Here is a 23,841-nt window from a genome sequence, read left to right on the forward strand (position 1 = left end):
ATTAATTGACAAGTAAGAATATATGGTAAATTACAACTGCGAGTAGACAGTTTGAGATTATGAATGGGGTGCAAAGAATTGCGTTCAAATGGCACGATTTTACTTGACATTAACCGAAGGTTGACTAGCCCAAGTGCTCTCTTTTGGGTTCTTTGAATTGTTAAAGGGCTTAACATCTTGAGTGATCTCTCTAATTTGGGCATTTGATCATGTCAAACCCTGTGCTTTAAATTGAATCAAATAAAACTAAAAGCTTCTAAAATTCTAATTAGAATGCAATTTGAGATCCTCTGTCAACAATTTCATAACACCCTGCATTGACACAGACAGGGGGGAGCTGAAAATTAAACATGCTGCAAAATTGCATTTTCTATGACTGTAGAGAGATGTGCGACACCACCCCTTTGGAGAGGGCATTAAAAACGAAAATGGATTACAGTATAAGAGAGAAGATGATTGAACTCTTCATGAACTACCAAGCCGATATAAAATGAGTAAACAGTAGCCTCAATCGCGTATGCTCTCGTGAGTCCAGCCTATTGATGCCAGAAATGCTTCATCAGATAGGCGCCTCAGACTCTCTCCACTTTGTTGAGCTGGCCCTCCTTGGTGGTCCCACACGAAGCTTGAAAGCCCATTTTGCTTAATATAATTATCCAACGGTGAGTTGGCGGTGTCAACAAGGTTCATCGTGCTCAATCCTGGTATTTCCAGTGACATGTCCTCACTATTGGGGTGACAATTTAGGTCTATTTGCCCAGCACTAGTTTCTGGCTTCTCTATTTGCCTTTGGCTTTGATTTCCTTCAGTGTCTGGATTATTTATATGCAACACTTCATGACTCATTGTGCCGTTCATTTCTGATTCCTCCTTATGATCCATGTTGTCCTGCTGTGAGATTTCTGCTTCGCGTTCTGATTGGCGTTTCTTCTTGCGCAGCATGAGGGTTTTAAAACGGCGCTTTACAGTCATGCACACATTACACGTGCATGTGGGCTTGTGCTTGCCTTTCCCACTTGGTGGTTGAATGCAAACGATGCAAGTGCAACCAAGGCGGTGCCGGGGATGCTTTGTGGTGGCTCCAACTGATGGATCACCTGAATCATCTAGATTGTCTCCTAAAACTGCAACAGTAGCCAGAGCATCTAAGCCAGAAGGCTCCCGCTCTTGGAACCGCTTCTGACTTCCTAAATTCCTTCGCTTCTTGAAATCTGCTTTTGCAAAGATGTAGGGGTGGAATTTCAAATCAAGGAGATGTTCAGAGATTCATCAAGGATAAAAATCACGCACTTCAGAAAAATGAAAAAAAATCACCACTGCTATTCAACTGTCTTTTACTTGACAGTAACTGAATCACGGATTTACATACAAGGTTATTAAGCTTACATTTCAAATGAAAATCTTTATAAAAAATACTATCAACGACTCTTCAAATCATGTGTTTTCCTTGACAATGAAAGATTTTATTATATATATTGGTTTTTTAAGCAACCTGCATTAGTATGGAATTTCAGCTATCTAGTCATGATGATTCACCCACTTGCATTAAAATTCCTCATCAGAACATGACATAGGAGGAAAATGCCTATTAGTCTGCCCAGTTATTGTACTATGTGCAAAAACTTGCTAGCACACGTAAAAACACACAGTCTACAGCAAGCTAAAGTCTGTCTAAATCAAACAACAGACATGGAACTCCTCAATGTATAAAAGCTTATGCAGAAAGCACAGAGTTCTGGTCATACCTTTGCTCACTCCCAGAACATTATCCAAATCCTTTGAAGTCATCTCTTCAGGTGCAGAACATGTACACCTAGGAATGTAGACCATTAAAATATGAAATGTGAAACCAAATAACAATCATGAATGATTTTAAATGAAATATCCTAAAAACAATAAAAAAAATGAGCAACCTGCTTGAATCCCAAGCATTCTCTGAGCACGTCCATTTTGGAGGGAGAAGAGCATCCACAGGGAGATTTCGCCATTTGGAACAATCATCACATTGAGCCCACTGTTCTTGTCCCCTGAAGGTTCAGCTATAGAACATTAAAATAACTAATATTGGGAACTTAGACAAGCCCATTCATGCAGATTAAAAATTCCACCAAGTGATCAACCTTCCAGCTTGCTGCATAACCCTAGATGTTTCATTGCACTAGTTGTTGTGATGGTGAAGATGGGAGAGGAAGAGAGGTATATTACAAGCTCAAAACAGATGAAGGTTGGGAATAGAGCTGCTAGATCTCTGTTGCTTCCCTTGATTAAAGATAGTAAGAAGCAGGGAGCAAACAGGCAAAAAGAACTTTGCCGCCATCCATATCAAGGTCTATGGAATCAACACATGCCTTTTCTAATAGAAACTAACAGAGCCTCTTTCAAAATTTGAGTACAATGGACTACAGGAAAATGTTGACAACAGACAACCCGTACATTGGACAAATGCTGAAAGAACTCCAAGATATCCTTTTACCAACACATTACTGTAGTTCTTTTTCTTAATATAGAAAGTAATGCTAGGCATATGTATAAATCCTTACCCAGATGATCTAGAAGTAAATATGGTCCTCTTCCCAAAAACCGGAGGCTCCTAAAAGACAAAGAAATTTGATCAAATAATTAATCCAGAAAAAATGGTCGAATTTGGAAATTCAATACTATGAATCCTTTGATGCATCATTGCACATAATTTGCAATGCATGGGCAAGAAAAAGCATGGAACAAAAGAAACTTACATCATATTCTTCAAATTCATGGTCTTCAATAGTGACAATGGTTGGCTTCATCACGCTTGGGGGTGGACGAAGCAAGTCCTGTGCTTCCTCCCATGTTAGTCTTAGCTCCATAGCGTCTTCACCATGCATGAGCAGCCTCTTACTTTTAGGTCCAATATTTTGAGTCCTTTTCTTCTCTGTGGGCGCTGTTGTTTGCTGCAGTTGATCCCCATTTATCCTGCCCCTGTGGTTCTCACTATTGTTCCAGCCAATATCCCCATCAGCTAATTTCAAACGTTTGGACAGAGCATTTTGGTAAGGATCCTTGCTGCCTTTAATGATTTGAAAAAGACAGATTAACCACTTACTGTAAGGAGAGTCTCAACAGTACCAGAAAAGGAAGTTTCCCCTGAAGCAGTGCCATCGAGAAGACCAGATGCCTGGACGTCCTGTTTATTCAACAGGCAAAGTAAACGTAAATTTTTCCACACACCAAAAAAGAGAAAAGGCATATGAAAGTTAAAGGATTCAGAATGAAGTGAAAATGCCAATGAGGCTCAACCTGTGTATCTTCATCGTTGTTTGTTGACTTGCGAAATCCCATGACAAGTTTGCCTCCAGGATCTATCCGGCTAAATGTTACTGAGATAGGAAAAAGATAGCATTCCTAAGATAACATTAGAGAGAAAGAGAAACACATGACACGCAAAAGATATTTACTTCCACTAGAGTAAAGAACACAAAAATATGACTAGTATAATAGATCACACAGTGATCAAATGAGGTACCGTTAATGCACTTTAATTCTGTTGGAAAGGATTCGAATTTCATACAGATGGACAAGATTTAAGCAGGCTAATGCAGCTGAGAACATCTCCCTTCGTGCCAAAACAAGTTATATGGTGCTCCATTAATTTAAATAACTGTACCACCTTCCTGGTCCATAAATGATTTTTATATAAACCAGCTGATTGTTATGGCCTTAATTTGAATGACGCAATATATATCTTATATAACTATGTATTAACATCATCCTTTTATCAAGACTAGAAATCAAGCACAGAGTCATCCCCAGAAAGGAATAGCATAAACTTTATGTTAAAGCATCACAGTATACAATTCAATGTGCAAAATATGTTGAGCACTCAGGCATTAATATCAACTTTAAGCAAGAATATAATTGATCATACTTGTATCACCCGCTTTTAATAGCATAGAGTGTATGCAAGGGGTTACACCCTCCAACACATACATCCTACTGTTGTTGTTGGGCCAAAATCTGAACTGAAACGTCCATTCTCTCCCTTTTATATCTTGAATCCTTAAAGGAATCCCTTCAGATTGAGAGATAGGAGGAAAATATGCCTGCAATGGCTTAAATCTTACACAAACACAAAAGCAAAGAGGGAAGCACAACCAAAAAAAGAAGAACAGAAAAAGGGCACAGGCTATACAATTTTAAACTTACTTCTGCACATGCTTTTGGAAGAACCAATCGACCAATTCGACCTGCATCACTGGCACTGAGAATCTTCTCAAACAATGGCACAATATTGGAGTTCAAACTTTTAGACAACATGCTTAAGGAAACCACTAATTCTGAATCCATTGATGATGAAAAAAATACAAATCACAGAAGCAAATTTACCCAACAAATTAGACTTTAAAATAAAGGATACTCTCCCGATAATTGCTGCAGCTCTTGGTCAGTTATCCTTGGCCAATACCGAGGAAGTAACTGATTCTTCCCACGCCCCTCAGCAGGTGGCCTTGCAATCCGCAGCTCAGAAGCTGCACCTATATTATTCTCTGAACTCACAGAAAGGCCAGGTTTTGAGGGTTTAGGCAATATTGGTCGAGATCTTTGTCCCTGTTGAAAGGAAGAAGGTGTTTTTCTTTGTTCCTTTCCTTCAACAGCCCCATCAGGAAAGGTTACAAAATTTGTAGTCCCAGATGGAGCTCCCAATGCCATACTCAAAGATGGCTGAGAAAGTGAACTATGCATATCTCTCAAATCTAACAAAGAACTCATATTGTTTGGTTTGGAAAATTTAGGTGATCCAATTGATGGTTGAGTCACATTTGAGAAGCCTGTGCCAATATCCCCAATTGCATGCATGATCTCTTCTTGTCTGAATTGCCCAAGACCTCCATTAGTGTTGGCTCTCTTGGAGGGATGCAATAGACTGGGTTCATTAGCCTCTAGAAGCCTGCACAACTGAGCAAGTCCTCCCTCATCATTGCTATTACCAGCCACTGTGTTTTCAGCAGGAATAGACTCCGAATCACCAGCATTATTTCTTGCCAAAAAGCTAAATCCATTAGGAATCTCATCACTTTGCATCTGCATGAGCAAATAAAGAAACTAATGAAAGACCATGTGACTAGAGCCATTAAAAGCATACTGTCTTACAGTCAGATCATTTAAAATGCCAACAGCATACATCATCCTATGTACAACAACCATATTTAAGTCATCAAAATAAAAATCAAGCATGAGGATCTATAGGCACATGCAATATTGTTTAACTATAATGCTTAAGGACAAGCTTCCATATATATTCAGCTCTTCTTTCACAAGAACACATTAATCATGTCTGTCACCAAATTGTATAAAAGGAACAGGCAACAATCCTGAAACCATTTCTGGAGAATCACCAGGACAACCAAAGTCTTCAAAGCCATAATGCTTGCAACCTATTTTCACACGTGTAGCGTGTGATCTAATAAGCCTCTATGAATGACTCATGCTTCTGACAGAATGACCAGTAACGGTTGAAAACCAAAAGCATTTGTTTAACCCATTCAAACTAATATTCAAACACGATGCATACAACAAACTAGAAATGCAATGCATCTTACCAAACGAAGTCGAGAACTCCTTGCGCAGCTAGCACACCCAACACCCCCATAATCCAAGAGTTCAAGCAAAAACTTTGATGCTATGCATCCACAGTGGAGATGCTGCCACACAAATTTCAATTAGACTTTTTTCTCTTCTATCTTTTTTTTTTTTTTGTTGGGGGGGGGGGGGGGGGGCATGAATTGATATCATCTGAGAAAGGTTCAACAATAGAAAGGAGGGGTTTGGAAAAAGTAATAGCTACTAGATTATTAGCTTACCTTGCTGCATATATTGCATTCCCTCCATCCAGGTTCCTCTGAGTGGAATGTATCGCAGAAAAGGGAATCCTCATATGCAGATCTTAAGTTGAATATAAAGATAGAACCCACATCAAATTAGCAAGTATATAGTGAAAAGCAATGGAAGCAAACATAATGACACCAATGGAATGGCATCAGAACCAGGATATTTCTGAGTTGAAGGTAAAAGCATCTTGTAATGCACCACAAGAACTCCTTATGAAATTCAACCAGAGTAAATGTTAAACTGTTGCAAACTTATGAAAGTTATAAGATATCTCATAATTTCACGATGCTTTCAGTAACGGGCAAGGGGTGGTTATAAAGCTCCATGCATTACAGAAATTCAGTGGAAAAAAAGAAAAAACAAGCGTAACAAATGAGCCAGTTCAAATCTGAACTACAAAAATCTGTTGAAAGCAACTGACATGGCAACATCTCTATCAAATTTTAAAATTTGCTACAGTTGCAGTTAATGTGAGAAAGGATTATTCACTCAAATTAAAGTTGAGCATCCACTCCCAGCCAAATGCATAAGAAAGTGCATTATCAAAAAAAAAAAAAACAATTGTCCAAGTTTATTGCTTTAGGCTCATTCTGCTTAAAGATAAAATTCGATAGGTTCTCCTATGATGGCCAGCAATTTTCCTCAGCTGGTTAATACCATGAACAAAATTCAATACACTGTGGCTGTGGCGGGTGAATTGTATGGTTGCTTATAAGCCATAATTAGCTTCTTAATTATATGCTATAATTAAAGATGAAAAGTTTCCATGATACGATAACAAGCAGTAGCTGAGGTATAGCTGGTTTTGCTCAAGTACTAATTATCTAATTATAGATGTCTTAATAACCATAATCACAATGTCACCGATTCTTACAACAAAAGTACGAAAACACACCACATGACAGAAATCTAGTCCAGTGAAAACCCAATTCACAAAAACAAGGAATCGATTAGCAAATTAAAACAACAAAGTGATGAACTAGAAATAAAACCTCACATCCCCAAACTGCCCTTGAAGAAGCTACTTAGCTGGCATTGGAAATTAAATCCAGTATTAAAATGAAGGGGGGGGGGGGGGGGGGGGTTACCCGCAATTGTAGCAGAGAAGAGCATGACCACCAGATCGCAAAGGCCAACCTCTCTTCCATTCATGAGTTGTTGCAGTTTGACACGATGCATTCATGCAAATCTTGGTGTCCATTTCTTTTATTCTAAAAATAATTGAAACAAAAATTAAAACTTGACAATCTAATCTCTCCATGCACAACATTATAAATAATTCCAAAAAGAAAAGGCCCAAGTCTTTAAACAAGAGATAATATTTTCAGCATACTTACCTTCATTAACACAAAACCAAAGAGTTAGTGCGTGGTGAGTAGAGTAGAGTGGAAGAGGAGGAGGAGGAGAAGTAACAGCGAACGAGTTAAGTTTGTTTGTTTGGTAGTAGTATTATGGATGGGCAAAGACAGAGAGACAAAGTGTGTTTATTTGTTTTATAAATAGAACAGAGAGAGAGGGAGAGAGAGTGCATGCAAATATGCGGAAGGAAGGGAAGAGGGGGAAAAAGGGAGGATGCATGCACGACACTTTACACCGCTTTCCTAACAAACATAGAAGAGAAGAGAAAGGAACAGTAGTCGACTCTTTTTCTTTAACTCACTCATTCGGACACTGATAGCATCACACGGCGGTTTCGTGGGTTTTTGTGAAGAACTGTACTCAGATGACATGTAGATGAGATTGACTGTTCCCTTCTGCTATCTTCATAGCTACTCGTGTCCTGTCTTTTTACGGCAATAAAACCACGGCCTGAAACTAGTTACTGTACGTTAAAGCGTGTTTTTTTTATAAAAAAAAAAATATTATTATTATTTTTTTTTTGTATATGTCTTTTTCTGCAATTAATCTCAGAGTAAAACGTGATTGGCTGACAAGTACTTTAATCCTTACTCATTCAATTTCATTAAAAAGAAAAAAAAACATGTCATGGGAATGGTAAGTTGTTTTCTCTCATTTTAAGCTTTTAAATAATTAAGGTTAAGAAAACGAGGAAAATGTTTAACAAAGACATATCTTCGTAATTATCAATCTTCCAATCTTCAATTATTGATGAGGATCATAATTAATCTCCATAGCTACTCTCAGCTGTCATTTCTTTTCCTTATTTGGCTACTTAAGCAGGACATGAAGATGAAGTTTCAATCTACATCAGTGCCATCCCACTACAATAATTTTCTTAGCCATGATTATAGCACTGTAAACAAGTTTTATCTTGTAAACGTTCAAGCGCGTGCGCGCGCCTGGTGTGACTTCTCTTCTGTCTTCCCTTGTGTTTCAAGAAAATCCTGCTCTATATATCCTCCTGAGATTATATTAAAATTAACCTCGCTGAAATGTGAAAAAAACACATTTCATAATATATAGTCCTTGTATATATGCTGATCATATATAAATTCTCCTTTCTTCTATTAAATTCCCAGTAATGGGATGTATATAGTTTTGGATTTTATAATAACAACAACTATAAATGACCATGGCAGTAGACTTCTCTTGATCTGTTCCTTTCAACGACTTAATTTAATTTTGCCCTATCCTTTTGAAAACATTTCACTAAAATATAAAAAGTAAACACATCGGTATGCTGATAATAAATCTTGAGTTTTACACCAACAACCACAAATGACGGTGGCAATAACTGTTACAGGGAAGAGATAATTTGCTGTGATTAATGTACGGATCATGAGCTTAAAACAATATTATCTATTTAGAGCAAGCTGTACTATTAATAATTTCTTGATGAAAAACACTACGTGCCATTAATTATTTAATTTGCTAGTGAATAATATTTGTCGTATATTAATTTCATCTGGGGTTGGGGTTTGCATGTGCAGGTGATGGGATCGGCGCCGTGGGTTACTTAGCGTGCATTAACATTTTTGCTATCCATGCTTTAAGACAAGGATTTTGAGCCAGGACCCGAAGAAGAATTCGAGGATAGAGGATGGCACCTTCATGCATTGCATGCAGATATGTAACACTAAAAATGCAAGGAGATTAATTGTAAAATACCTTAATTGGATTGTTGTTTTTTATTAAAAACATATTTGGATCATTTGCATGCCATGTTAATTTTCCATGTACCGTTATGTTAAAAAATAATATAAATCATATCATAGTACCTCATCTAATAATTTAAGTTTTTAGGATGAATTGGCTTTTTAACATGGTATCAGAGCTTTAATAACAAAGTGGTAATGAGTTTGAATCTCATCATTCTTATTTATTTGATAAAAATTAAGCATAAAATAATGTGAATATATACAAGTTTCAATTCTAAAAAATTTTTATTTAAATGATATATTAAAAGATAATATAAATTATATATTAAAACACCATCTAATAATTTCAACTTTTAAATTAAACTGATTCTTTCACACGTTATAATTTCATAGCAATTTATTGGATTCACAGTACTATTTTCTTCTATTTCAGAAGTAAGAAAACTCATAAGCGGCTAGGTTACCAACAACAGATCCTGCATTAATATTTTTATGATCCAATCATTAACATGTGATTGCATCAAAACTAAAAGATGTGTACAAAGAAATATGATCTTGCTGTTTATTTAATATTCTTCAGTGCTTTAATTATCACAGCAATATTGCCTCCAGTCTTAAATGTTATTCACATGAGAAATTAACATGATGAAACAATAGGGGCCATGGCACCCCAAGTTTTGATATTGCTCAATTTGACCCTTACATTTTAGGGTTATTTCAATATATCCTTGCATTTGCCCCCAAAACTTGTAGTTGGTCTAAACTCTAAGTCCTTTCTTGTTCTATATTTCTATCAAATTCATCCCTCCTCGCAAAATTCTAGTTGAGATAACTATATTAATTATCAATTAAACCACTAAATCACATGCAAGAAATTAGTCACAATAAAATAAAAACATGGTTTAATTCAAAACTTTAAAACTCGGACTAGCTTATCAAGTGACTTAAAAAACGAATAAATTAAAAAAAAAAAAAAAACATAACTAACCTAATCAAAACCCCAGTTAACCCATTCAAAATAATATCGTTTAAAATTAGATTATCCTTCCCTGGTAGATGAAACCCCAACCCGTCGCCAGGTATTACAACAATGGTTGAATAACTACTGTGTTTTACTTTTACAAATCAGACACCTGAAAATCACCATGTAATAGTAATAGATCACACGCGGGACCCACCAACTACCTGATCTTACATGGGCCTAACGGTTTAGAAAGTTGGACCCAAATTTCAACTATGGGCCTATAAAAAGCCCTTTAAGATTTTGTGTTTAAAACATTTGCCGGGAAACACACACAGATTTCGCGGGGATGTCAAAAAGGTTCTATTTATTCCTTGTTTGGAATTTGAAAAATATAATCTCGGTCTCTGCTGCTAAACCCTAAAGCCCTTCAAAATTCACCCCTTCCAAGATCTTGGGTTGCTTTTTTATTTTTCTTAAAGGTAAGTCTATCTGGATAATCTTTTGCTCAGTTAAATTATCTGTTGCTAATTAGTCTTGAAGATAAGCCATGTTTTTTTTTTCTCTTCCAAGATGTTTCATTTCTTGAATTTTGTGTTTATGCATGTTTTTTCCCTTCAAGATTGTCTTCTTATGTATGTCTTAGTCTTTTGTTGTTGAAATCGTGAGAAAATAATGGAATTCTGCTTTATTGATGGGATTTAAATTTTATATCCTGAGAAATCAGACCCTTTTGGATTTTACAGTTGGTGAAGAAGAAAGATGTTAAAGACTGCAATGAGCCCGGCACGCAGTTGTTCAGGTAAAATTCAAGGAGGGTTTTTACTTGTTTTACTTATGCTGATTTGGGTTATTATATTCATGGATTGTAGGGTTGAATTGTTTGTTTTAATGTTGAAACCCAGATCATTGTGCTGCTGGTTCGATTGAGGAAAAGGATGCTATGAGAGTTTGGCTGGAATTGAAACAAAATGGATTTCTCTCGCCCTCGCCATTGTCTCTGTCTGCCTCAAAGCCAAAGCCTGCTCCGATGCCAAATAAGAAGCGAGAGAGACATAGAAATGCTGGGTTTAGTGAAAAACCGGAGCTTGCTAAGGTGCGGCGAGTTGATGGGTTGACTAAGGTTGCTGCGTCTGCTTCTGGATTGCTCAAGAAAATTAATCCAGGGACCACACCTTCCGTTGGCATGCTGCCAACGCCAGAAAAGCACAGTGAGATGCGTAGGATTGGTGGACCAAAGGGATTGTTGAAGGTTTTAAAGGTAGAACCGACTAGCATGTACTCTCGGATCTCTCCACCATGTGGGTTGCTTAATGAGTTCAATCCAGGGATCATAAATCGGATACGAAGCAGTAAACAGGTATTTTCAGTGATTCGGGATTTTGTTAGAAGAGATACAGTAGGAAATATTGACATCCCAAGTAAGCAGGAAAAGAGATCCGGGGAAAATGATGTGATTGGATGCCCAAATAGTTCATCAGGAAGTGACCAACTGGGACTATGTTCAAAGGGCCGAAGTGACCATTTGTGTGTGAAAACAGAATATGATGAAGAGTTTGGTGATTTGGGGATAGATGTGAGAAGGGCAGACAATGAAGATGACAAAGATGAATTGAAGTCATCCATATCTTCAGTTACAGCATCTGAAAATGCAAGCAGTTCTGTTCTTGATGAGGTGTCAGCAAGCACAGCAAGGGGTTCTTCTCTTTCTCTAGAAGGTTAGTTTCAATTTTGGAGTTAAAGCCTAGCCTAGTTAAGTTTTCAAAGCAGCTTGTATATAATGAACATCAGTGATATCTGTATAGAAAGTACAGAAGATTTTCTTTTTCTCAAAATTCCACGAGCAGCAAAATTTTCTGACTCGGAAAGACCGGAGAAGACATCCTTTTAATGTCTCAGATTTACCTTATTGAAGTTAGACATTAGCATCTACTTGTTGAGAATGAGGGCATGTACTTTTAATGTCTCAGGTTGCTTTGAGTAGAATTCCCATCTCCACTAACTGTGACATGTAAAGCATACATTTTTTATTGATTTAGTTTTTTTGGTTCCCAGATGCTACTGCAGCTTCTCAATGGTTGCAATTTCTTCGCCACGACATCACATGGCGTCTTGAAGGTGCATTGCTCGTTTAAACTTGTCTGGTTGTTTGTTAGAGTATATATTTGCTTGTATACCATAAAGCATCCTTTGTTTCCTTTTTGCTGCCAGCATCGATGCATGGTAGAACGAGGATTCAAAATGCAATCCAGAGAGAATTGCCTGCCCTTATGCTCAAAGAATTTTCAGTTGACCAAGAAACTGATTTCTTGGCTGCCAAAAGGTTTGTTTCTTTAAGCATGGATGTCCATAAAGCAAAGTGGATAAATCAGTTTGATCGGATGGATAAGACACCCAATGAAGAGGCGGATCGACTGGTCGGTAATTAAGCATGTCACTGGAGTTCCTTCAAGACACTAATGGCCATCCACTCTGCAGAATTTTATGAGCATGCACTTAGATGAAGATTATCATCTAAAATGACACTTACACTACTGAATGCCCAACATCAATTCTAGGAACTATGGTTGAACCAGGTAATGGAAATGCAGTCGCGGAACTATGAAGCTTTTCATGTCTTAATCAGTATACAAGACGTCAAATCAGGACATCAAACTTTACTCTTCTTTTTCTGTTTTGTTGAGGTGGTTACTCATTACCGTGTGTGTGCTTTGAAGGTAGATATGGCCGGCTCTTCTTCATCATCACCATCAATGGGGTTTGATTTTGATGAGAAACTACATGTTTTAGCTGTTGAAGCTGTTGATGATGGCTTGATAGATCGGAAAGCTATTGAAAGGTTACTCAGCAACTCTGAATATAAAGGTATGGTATGGTATGAAAATGATGTAATTCCTTGTGGATGTGTCTATATAATCTCTTTTTTCTCTATCTTTTCACTCATTAGCATTTCTTTTTTTAGTAACTTTGTTCTTTATCTGCTGGTATAATTTGTTACCAAAGAACATTCTATAACATATTTTATCTCTTTTATATCTTAGTTTGTCCATGGGGTTTTGGTGAACCTTGTTATAAGTTTCCTAGTTTCTACCCATGGTTTTGTAGGAGCAAAGACAGCTGATTCTGATAAAACGGTACTTTCTCTTTCATAATCTGATGTCTAAGTAGAGTAAATGGCATTATTTGCAAAAGGGAACAGAAAAGACTCGAAAAATTGATCACACTAGCTAGGCTTTCACTGCTGCAAGTACTAGCTAGTCTAATGGAGAACATGATTTCCACTTCAGAAGGTGGTCATGTCACCATGGAAGTACTTAACAGGGTCACAAATGCAGGACTCATTTCCAAAGTGGACGATAGTAAAAGACTAGACCCCACATCTTCTGTTTTGATTTTTTTCATTTTGAGGAAATTGAAAAGGAAAACAACAATTTGATTTGTTGTCGTTTCTTCTCGATTTGTTTGGACGCTACAGAGGTAGGCAGCAAGGGATTAGGGCTGTGTTTGTACCGTAGCTGGTTTCAACATTTGAGTTTTTTTTTAATTATATTTTTATGTTTTTGAATTGTTTTTACATACAAATGTTAAAGAATGAATTTTAAAAAATAAAAAAAAATATTATTTTAATATATATTTTCAAATAAAAATATCACTAGATTTATACAGTGACCACAGCAGAAAATAAAAGGAAAGCATTATAATATTTGGGGTTAGCTGATGGACAATTAATTGTCTTTAAAAAAAAATGAAAGAAAGAAATCATTGATTTATCAAATATTTTCCACCTAAACAGGTGCGTGGAGGAAGGAGCTCAAGAGTTCTTGCTAAAGCCTCTTCAGCTATCAGACGTGACAAGACCGAGTGCCATATAAAAAAGCAGAACAATCCATCACATGGAGGCTTTGCAGGGGAAGATGAACATGCAGAAAAAGATGTCAAAAGGAGAGACATGAAAGAAATTTTTTTTATTTTGGGGAGTAATTCTAGGACTACTGCAATCAATAGAAGTGTGTTATGCACTATACTGTTTCATCCCTTTTGTTAACATCTAAAGTAGTTATCTATATATAAGGAGTTGTTTGCCTTTCGTTTCTGCTTAATACGCATTTGTAGATAATTTCTTATTTTGAACATGGAATTTGTTAAAATTGAAGTTCCAAGTTTATGAGTGCTTAATATTAACCCAGAAGGAAGTGAACAGATGAAAGTCTACAGAAAAAGAAAAACTATACTGTGCATCACCAGACATGTTTGATTCTGTACTCAGTTACAGGCGCGAATGAAGGGACCTGAGGCCATTAAATGCACACAAGTGAATAAGAGGGATTGCATTGTGTTTTTCTTTCCCTCAGTCTCAAAAGAATCTCTATACCAATTGCAAGGAAGAATATACCTTCCTTAAGGTGTCTGTACAGAAGCCTCCTTTGGTGCCTTCTGCACACAAAGAAGCTGGAGAACGTAGCTTTTTAGCATCATCACTGGGGGAGATGAATCAAGACGATTACCATCTCTGCTTATTTTTCTGTCTCCAGGCCCTTCATTTTCTGCTTTTGTATTAAGATGAGTCAAGCTTATTGGTTCAACAACAATAAAATCCAAGCCTCAATCCAAAACAAGCATATTAGTACAAAAAATAAGTGTAAGAAAGAAAGAAAGAAACAATTGGCAAGGAAGGGCCATTAATCAATTCAAAAGACTTGAGACTTGGCTATTCAAGACTGAAGGCAAAATCTTGATACCTTTATTCCCCTTTGGGCATGGAGGAGAAACTTCAGCATCATGGTGGTATCTGACAACATAATGGACCGCTTTAGAAACCACACTTTATCAGTTTAAATATAAAGCACGAGAAAGAGGGTATGGCACATGGTTCAACAAACGTACTCTTTTTTATCAACACTGCTTTCAGATTTGTTAGGGATCTTCACAGATGATGATGTCTCCAAAGGTTCATCTTTTGCATCCTTGCGGTCAGGACCATTATCCACAGATTCTAATGCATCCATTGGCTTCATGTTGTTTCCAACACGGCTGTTCCATGTCTCGACTTTTTCATAATTGGTTTGCTGAAATTTTGATCTATTTTTCTTTTCTTTGCTTACACTTTCCTTTGCTGATAACTCCAAAACCAACTTCTCTCCATGAGAAGCAGCATCTTCTAATGAAAAATCTGGAGGGTTGCCTTTGAACTCAAAATCTGAAGGATCTCGAGTAAAATCTGCCCTGGTTGCCCCAAACTCAACCTTCGAGAACGTAGGGGAATCATGAGCGTGCATACTACTAGATTTTTGGCAGAAGGCGAACTTTTCAGAGATAAAACTGTCAGATGGTGAATGTTTAACAGAGCCACCATGTTTGGAGGTGTCAAAAGAGAATTTGGCATCAATTTGTGGTTCAGGGACAAAGGCATCAAAAGTATCTTCAGTCCAAGGCTTGGAGCCTGACAAAGGATGCTTTGTTTCTGAGGTTTGGCATGGTGAACTGAAACCCATATTCATATCTGCTGACCCATATCCTTCTTTAAACATCCAACTCCTACGTGACCCTATTTTCTCCTGGAAAGGACAATCTAAGTTGCTTGACTCTGATAGCATTGGGGTCCGTGTGGATTTTCCTGATCCAAATACATTATTTCCTTTCTGAATTTCTTCCCTATTTTTGAATTGTCTTCCCTTGAGAAAAATGCTTTTAGTTCTGCAATTGTTTTCAGGGAAACCAGAAGCATTTTGATGCCTTTGGCTGCGTCTTGCTCTAGAGTTTGATGGCAAAATATCTGTCACCTTGTCCCTCACTGCCTTTGGAAAAAGTCACTTTATTTAAATATGAGTTTTAGAACAAGCTGAATCATAAAACCCTCATACCCAATAAAAATGCATAACCTGCAGTGGACGAGCTCGACTCTTCACTGCCAAATATTTACGAAGGTAATGAAACATCAGTTGAATTAGAAAATGAATTATGTAAGGGGGCAGGTGTGGAGAACTACTAACAATTACCTCAACAAGCTCTGGTTGTCTCTAGCATCTTCTGTGATAAAGCAAGACCAATCAGGTTGGATGGTTGTATCTCCAAAACCAAAATTCGTTCGCAGTGAAGGCTTCCTGTCATCATGCGAGGAAAAACTGTGGTGTATATATGCTCAAGTTACTGAGATAATTTCACATAAAACTTGACTTACCTTGCCGCCCTTTCAGAAATCATGAAATCAAAACCAGTTTCAGGTGTTTGATGCTTCAGAGAGGGTGGATCTGATTAAAAGAACAGAGAACAGTCAGTGGAGAGGAAAGGGGGCCCTTTTCTCATGAATCTCTCAATCTTCTATACCAGATATGCAATCTAATACTACCGGAAGGACAAAAACAACATCCTTTCATCATCATCATTAAATTGGTGATGATGACAACAACAATCAAACAGGAGGTAAAAGTCATTTGAGCATATGATGCCACAATGGTAGATCTCATAGGAAGAATCCCAGTCCAATTGGAATCTAACTCATAAGACCTTTAACACAACAAGCAACCAAAACCACGGGACCAAGAAAAGATCTACCAAACAGCCAGTTAATAATTATTATATAAAATGATAAATAATCTATTATTAAGAAAAAAAGAAAAACAAAAAGAATGGAGGACACTATCCAAATGAGAAACTGCTCCTCTGTAAGAAATTTCATCAGCTACTAAATATTTAAGTTCACACTCATTCCCAAGACCATAAGCAAGAAATGAGAGGGATTCAGCCAAAAAAACAAATTAGAATTTTTAAAATGTACATAACATGGCAGAAAAATAAACCACACACAATTATTATATATTTCATGATTATGATTCTAGAAAAAAATGAAAAAAATTGTTTCATTTTCATGTATTTTTTTAAAAAAATAGCAGTATGAACAGAGGCATGATACGCAATCCAAGTAGCTGAGAGAGAAAGCACCTAAGATATTGAATGCTTCCTTGGCAATTATAGAATCCCTGCAAAAATATAAATATAATACCATATGATCAAGAAGCATGCATTATAGTTTGTCAAAACAGGTGGAGAAAGGTCAGGTGTTGATTAAACACCTTTTCTTCAGCAGATGACAACCTTCAAAAGCATCATCTGGCAATCTATCATTTCCGTATTTCAGAAATTCAGCAGAATTACCATCCATAGAATATGGCCAGCTATTCCAAGAAATATCAAATCCCCTCTTATCAAGAAAATTGGCATCCCATGACCTACACCTTGCTGGAAAGTAAAAAGGTAAATAATTATTCCACACTGGGATCCTTGGAGAACCACAGGAAGGACTAAAAATCAACTATAAGAACAGCTGATTAAAATCACTCTGGAGATGTAAATAAACAAAAGCTGATCATATCCCCAACCTCAGTTTCACCCCAGAAATCAGCGTTAAACATGAAAGCCATAAGAACAGAACTCAAAACACCCCAGAAGTCCATATCCAACATGATATTGAAGGAATAAATAATAATGCTGTCCATAATTCAGAAGTTAATTGAGAATTTTATATCTCAAAAGTAATTTTTTTCTTCTCTTTTTTTTTCCTTTTCCTTTCTTAAAAGTGTAATCATTGAGATACAAACCTAGAGCCAAGTGAAATGCCTTAAATGTCTCTCCAGAACTAGGTAAGGTATGTTTAACCACATACAGTTGGTTTTGATTGTCCTTCAGCAAGTGCAATATTTTCATCCAGTGGCAATAACAAAACCTAGATGCATGTAAAACACTAAGAAACCACCGTTTAAAAATTTAATAAGAATACAGGAAGGGTTTTTTAACTTGGATATTACAAATTTCTGAACTGCAGGATATTGCAAATTGGTTCATGAAAAACAAGCATAAAAGGCATAATCCATGAATGAGATAAAAATATTAATTGCATAAATGAAAAAGCAAACCAAAAATTACCACCCCATGTATCATCGTTATTCTCAGTTTCACCAAATGAGTTCCTCATTCTACCATGGCCATCAAGTTGTACACTTTCTGTGATGGTAGATAAATTATTATTTAGCTTGCAAAACGAATCCTCAATCTCCATTGAAAATTCCGAAGGATGGCCTCTTAGTGGCATGTCAACATGTTGCATTATTGCATCCTGCATATGGCAAATCACACTAATCAATTGCAAATCTCTCTCAATGATATTGATATTGTAGAATCAATTATTCTTACAGAGTTTTTTTAGGTTTCAACAATGACTATTATACTAATGTTGCAAATATAAATTATAATGGGTATAAAAAGATACTTTACATATTTAGTTTTTATAATGAGAAAGCATACTTGAACTATTTTTCTTATAGATTTTTGGTTTCTCTAACATAAAGTTCCAAAAATCTTTTTATTTTTTGTAATAAACTTTTATAAATGAAAATTAGAAATATAAGGATAACATTATGAAAATGAAAATGAAAATGTTGAAAAGGTTTTTTCATAATGCAAATTTGAGAAGTGTGAAGTTAAAGAATAGTTCATTCACATTAAAAATGATAGAAGAACATAAAAAAATAAAATAAAATTGATGTAAAAACATTAAGTTGATTTTAGTTGTTTAGCAAATATATATTGCCACAATTTCATTTTACAAAACTATTTTTCATAATATATAGTAAGGAAAAGCTTATTAATTCATGACTTGAACTATCTTTGAAATGAATCCATTCAATAATAATATTAGCTAATAAGTGACAGAAAGATAAGTGAGCAAATTTCAATTAATTATTTAGATTATAACATTGCATTAAATTTTCACTTAAATTGATTTAATTTCAGCAACATAAGTGGAGCAATAGAGATTGAAGACAATGATGATTTATCAATAAAAAAACTGCTCAACAAAAAAAAATCAAGAAGGAAAAAATTAGATATATTAGTCTTTAGAAATACAAAAGGTATGATTTAGAAAGATATATAAATTAAAATTCATAGGAGATCAATCCTATTAGAATTTATCATGCATGAAAAATGATTTAGTTAGTTCAATTTGTTACATGCATGATATTGGCTTTAGGTATTTATCATCCAAAAACAACTTAGGTTTTTAAAAATTTATATGATATATGATATATCCAAAACTACATTCTAAAATTCAAAAAGAGATGGAGAGAATAAAATCACCATGCATGGCCACATAAAAAGCGCGTTTAAAAAAACTAGTTGACATAAAACATGCAGAAGGTAAACAGCAAATGAAGTAGAATCTTTCATACAGGTTAAAGGGCATGCATAAGTTTCTGAAGGAAAGACAGGAGTTATTTACTAATATGAAACAGAAAATTAAAGGGGAGAAATCATATGAGATATAACCAAGGAAGAAAGTTGATGTCATACTTCAGATGGAGGTGTACTCAGTAAAGCACTTACCACTTCAACTTCAAGGTCATTCAGAACATAATCAAGGTTCGTTGATGAGCTTATTTGCCTTGCAGCCTTCAATGGTGAGGGGCAGCCATAGGAAACATAACTATAGTCACATGAAAATTAACTTAGATGGTGTTCAAATTCATAGCTTATTCTCCATGTAGAGTTTCTTCAACTTGCTAAGCAAGATATAATTGCAGCTCTATACCATAGAGATTAAAACTAAGTGAAAGAAATAACACGCAAAAAGAGAAACACAAAAATTTCTATACATTTGTCATGCACGGACATGATACACTCTACTGAACTTTCCACCTTGAACAACAAAAAAAATCAGATCAACTATATTGGGCACAATTTTAATATGTCAGCAGTCAACACAAATTATATGGGAATATTTTATGATATATGTATTATTTCAACTTCCTTCATAGCATCATCCAATAAAGTGACATAATAGTCGCATGTTAATAATATCCCCTGAAAAGATTTCCTACTGGTTTCAATTACAATTATAAATACAGAAGGGTCCTGCAAGATCAAGATGGCTGCAGTTTTTAAAATTAATTTCTCATAGCTTTCTTCAGAAAAATAGACGCAAATTCCACTGGGAGTGAAAAATACAGGCACAAGCCTAATGGGTTCAAGTACCTGTCAGGTTGTCGTGGTAAGTAGGGGGGTGTTTCTGCTCCCACTTTGCCCAAACCTGACATGCAAATGCAGGCATCAAAATAGTTTTGTGGATGACAGAACAACAATGAAAAGTGTGGAACAATGATATATATTTACTCATAGGTTACAGAACTCTGTTAAGCCAGCTTCCATAGCAAATTGTAGAAATTGTTAAACAGGAAGTAATACTAAGAACTTAGGTATTTAGATATGCATGCCTAATACCTAAACTATATACAATAGGGAAACATTGTACCTAAACAGAAATTGATAACAACCTTTGAAATTATTTTCAGAAAAAGATTCTCCCCTAAAAACATCCAGAACTATTTTTTGAGCACCCAGTCAAGTTTCAGGGAAAATGGAACTAAAAGGGACAGAAAATTTGGAGATATATGTAGAGATAGCTGTAAGAGAGTGTATGCAGAGGTGTAGCACGTGAACCCTGCACACTCTTCGTGATAAATAAAGGTAAGAAAATGACGGAGATTGCATTTATAAGGGTGATATGTGAAGGACTAATAGATCTTTTGAATGACTTTCTGTTATTCCTCGCATATTTCTTGGTTATCTTTTATCTTGAAAGATTTTCCAGTTTCCTGCTTATCGCTGATGTGGTGATGCCTTCAGCTTTAGAAGAGAAATTAAAGCAAAAACCATAAACTTCTGGAGACACTATTGGAGAAGATGCTTTGTTTTGTATCGTACATTATATGCCCCAAGATCCAGTTGACCAAAAATTTAAGTGAATTCAATTGAAGTGCAACAAGTGAAGTACTAATCTTACCTTCAAATTCCATATCAACAAGACCATACCTTCAACTGAAAATGCAACATGAGCTTCACGTGCTGGACTTCCATCTGACTTTCCATTTGGTTCATCATCAGCAAGCAAATCAAAAACAGATGATGCTGGAAAACAAATCAGGGATGAAAGAAAAAGAGTTACGAGAATTTCCAAAGCGTACAAAAAGCTGCCTAACAGCAGAAGACCTTAACTGAAGATCCCTAGAAACAATCCACGAATAAATTTCCAGAAGCAACTACAATGAGAGCTGTATACAAAGAAAAACTATTGTCCGATGAATATTTGCTATTTACATTGCTGAGTTGTCATCTTGCAAGGATCCAGTTTGTTTTTGCTGCTGGTTCCACTGAAAGCTTTGCTGCGATTATTTGAAGAGCTAAACAGAACCCTGTAATAAAATGAAAACCAATTCAACACTAGGACTGGACCAACAGATGATGCTAGATGTGTCTATGTCCACTTTGGAACCTTACTGGATGGAGTGCAACATGATGATAGAAGTAAACTAATTTGTGTCAGTGTAAAGTTGTATGGCTTTGTTGAGTATAACTGAGCAAGTAGAAGAGTGTTTCATAAAAATCAAAACCATGTGCATGCACTCTCATCACACCCTTACTCACTTCTTCGGTGATACAGTCTCCGGTTGGTAGCCTGATAGAGTTCCTTTCACAATAATAACAGCAATCACTAAACATCATTTAGCACTTTACAAAGTCCAGAAAAATTAGAAAACAAGGCATGAGATCACGTAGCAGTGCACACAAATTAGGAAAAATACTTGTTTCCATGATTTCAAGAGACTGCAGAGGACCGATAGGGTTGGCTCGAATTATTGGTGGATCCTTGAAGATATGGGAGTTAACTGTTGAAGCATTGACCTTTGCATCTTCCCTTCCTTAAGTGGTTGGACATGAAGAAAATAGCAGAAAGAGAAAGTCAACAAAATTAGAAAAAGACGGGAAAATGCCACGGAATTCAGAAGGGCTACCAGGGTGACAAGTAGACGTGCAGTCTTTAGCAATTGTTGACCAGTTCTGCAAACTAAGAACATCCAATGATCGATGATGTTCTCTGCAATTCTCCCCTAGAATGTTAACCCCTTCTTCAAAGCTGTCTAACCCAGCTGCCTGCTGATGCTGTTTCCTCCTCCTTTGTTCAAAATACTGCTTTTGCCTAAGCAAATCACATAAAGGTACATACACATTATACACTAATGCCTAAGTAATGCAATTCTCCAAAATATTAGGCATTGATATTAACCCTAAAAGCACAAAAAAAATAGAAATTTAAAAATAAAAAGGTTTCCAATCCATACCTCTTCTGAGTAGATCTCCTTGACTTAAAATTTTCGCGAGAGATGACATGAAATGATGCAAAAAAGACAGAAGATTTATTCACTTGGGTTAGAATATAGAGTGCAAATTCAATACCGCTGAATCCATACAAAACTTGCAATTAAGAGTTCCGAAGAGAAATTCAGTGAAGCTGGGGGGGGGGGGGCGTACAGTAGTGACTTTCCTTCTTGATCCTCCCATCCATTGCAACATTTGCACGCTTAATATTATTATCAGAAATAGTAAGATTGCAAGCAAAAGGCTCTCTAACTAAAATCAGATAAAAAACTCAAATTTCATACGGAGCAAAATGATCCAATCAGATGAATCTAAAGCGAATTGACGAAACCTAGACGAAGAAGACGACGACGAAGAAGAAGAAGAGAGGACACTCATTCATTGATGGAATGAGTGCTGCTTGATTATTTTTGAGTGCTAAATGCTGAGAGAGCGGAAAGAAACTGTTTGGTTCTGTTTTTCTAAAAGGCGCCAACTTATAATTAAATTAAATAGGACTATTTGAGCATCCGTTCGTAGATGACGACAAATGACTAGTTTTTATTAGTATTCACAATAAGAAGTATATTCAAGCCAGTGTGTGTGTTACATGAAACTAAAAGGTATGTAATTATGAAATATAATTTTTAATTATAGTTATAATTTAAAAGTTACTTTTCATGAATAATATATGATAAAAATAAGTTACGTACGTTAAAAGTATGTTTTATAAAAATGATTGAAAGCAATTTTATTGACAAAATAAGTATGTATAAGTAGTTAGCATTAATAAGTCAAAAGTTAAAATTTTAATTCTAAGCTAATTTTATAATAAAATATTCTATATAAATAATAAATTGTTTTCAACCATACATATTTATAGTTTTTATCCGTGTTCAACTATATAAAACAACTTAAACTAATTTATAAAAATCATAGTAAGAAAATCTATAAATCACTTTTTTTTAAGTATTTAAATAATCGAATAAATCAACTAGGTCATGCCGTTAATTTTAAACTAATTTAATTTTAAATTTAAATTATAAAAGAAATTAAATTAGAAAGATTGACTAATAATAATACTAAATAATTGTTTATGGCCTTGCATCTTTTAAAGATTACGAAATTACACCAGGGAAAAAAAATATGAAAGCAATTTTCTTCAATTTTGCGGACTCGAGTTAGGTGAATGAGTCATGAATATGGCTAGTACCTATGGTGAAGCTATTTGGGAAAAGGCTATGGAAGTTGAAAGGAGAGAAGGAAGAGCAAGGACTAGGGATTAATTGAAGGGTTGAGGAGACCGGAAGAAGAGCTTGGAGAGAAGCTTTAATTTGGTGGTGAGAGCATAGGGTTAGTGGATGTTGCACTTGTTTCAATCACGTTGCTGGTTCTGTGCTTTTGAGGATTTTAGCATCGAGGTGGAGCGTCCAAGGATCACGGCACGGGTCATCTGCTAAGGGAAGGTGTTTCTAGCTCTCCTCCTCGCCGGCACAAGATCTCCGGCTATTAAATTATATGAAATTGCAGGCAGTTTTTTTAAAATTTAAATACAATTCTTCCTTTCTGAGATCTCTTTCTCATTTATTTATTCATGATATTTTTATATGTTAATTTTAAGTTTTTAAAGTGTACTGATAAACTGTCCAGGCAAAGAACTACAATCTAGGAAACAAACAGCAAACTGAGATGTCTTAAGGGACACCTTCCTACCCAAACCAGTAGCTCATGATCATAGTACATCAGAGGTCATGTGCACAAGTTTTACCA

The 23,841-nt window shown here is 35.9% G+C and overlaps 3 protein-coding genes across 5 annotated transcripts; 1 reads left to right on the plus strand and 2 right to left on the minus strand.

Annotated features, from left to right (window-relative positions):
• Positions 1-241: 241 nt before the first annotated feature.
• On the minus strand, positions 242-7,617 carry LOC133669504 (B3 domain-containing transcription repressor VAL1-like). The gene is made up of 14 exons (XM_062089674.1): positions 7,203-7,617; positions 6,954-7,076; positions 5,838-5,919; positions 5,577-5,678; positions 4,394-5,058; positions 4,183-4,279; positions 3,905-4,079; positions 3,277-3,356; positions 3,106-3,163; positions 2,736-2,998; positions 2,541-2,590; positions 1,914-2,027; positions 1,746-1,813; positions 242-1,211 (listed from the first exon to the last, which is right to left on the minus strand). The coding sequence occupies exons 2-14, from the start codon at positions 7,064-7,066 to the stop codon at positions 508-510; spliced, it is 2,571 nt and encodes an 856-aa protein (XP_061945658.1). The 5' UTR covers positions 7,067-7,076; positions 7,203-7,617; the 3' UTR covers positions 242-507.
• Positions 7,618-10,217: 2,600 nt separating this feature from the next.
• On the plus strand, positions 10,218-13,985 carry LOC133669376 (uncharacterized). Of its 3 annotated transcripts, none has more exons than XM_062089478.1 (7): positions 10,218-10,367; positions 10,632-10,687; positions 10,791-11,603; positions 11,941-12,003; positions 12,097-12,461; positions 12,603-12,750; positions 13,679-13,985. In XM_062089478.1, exons 2-5 carry the CDS (start codon positions 10,648-10,650, stop codon positions 12,312-12,314), a joined length of 1,134 nt encoding a protein of 377 aa, XP_061945462.1. In that variant the 5' UTR covers positions 10,218-10,367; positions 10,632-10,647; the 3' UTR covers positions 12,315-12,461; positions 12,603-12,750; positions 13,679-13,985. The 3 variants fall into 3 exon arrangements, with proteins under 3 accessions (XP_061945462.1, XP_061945464.1, XP_061945463.1); XM_062089480.1 differs by having other exon boundaries at positions 12,607-12,750; XM_062089479.1 differs by having other exon boundaries at positions 10,221-10,367; positions 10,613-10,687.
• Positions 13,986-14,033: 48 nt separating this feature from the next.
• Positions 14,034-22,533, minus strand: LOC133669375 (uncharacterized). Its single transcript, XM_062089477.1, has 19 exons — positions 22,246-22,533; positions 22,056-22,078; positions 21,729-21,913; positions 21,519-21,635; positions 21,361-21,403; positions 21,034-21,128; positions 20,749-20,844; positions 19,912-19,966; positions 19,264-19,363; positions 17,806-17,995; positions 16,956-17,121; positions 16,825-16,862; positions 16,064-16,133; positions 15,882-15,986; positions 15,765-15,790; positions 14,770-15,676; positions 14,625-14,674; positions 14,279-14,429; positions 14,034-14,174 (listed from the first exon to the last, which is right to left on the minus strand). The coding sequence occupies exons 1-18, from the start codon at positions 22,285-22,287 to the stop codon at positions 14,284-14,286; spliced, it is 2,454 nt and encodes an 817-aa protein (XP_061945461.1). The 5' UTR covers positions 22,288-22,533; the 3' UTR covers positions 14,034-14,174; positions 14,279-14,283.
• Between the last annotated feature and the right edge of the window lie 1,308 nt (positions 22,534-23,841).

The sequence above is a fragment of the Populus nigra genome, chromosome 12 (genome assembly GCF_951802175.1).
Source record: "Populus nigra chromosome 12, ddPopNigr1.1, whole genome shotgun sequence".
NCBI lineage: Eukaryota > Viridiplantae > Streptophyta > Magnoliopsida > Malpighiales > Salicaceae > Populus > Populus nigra.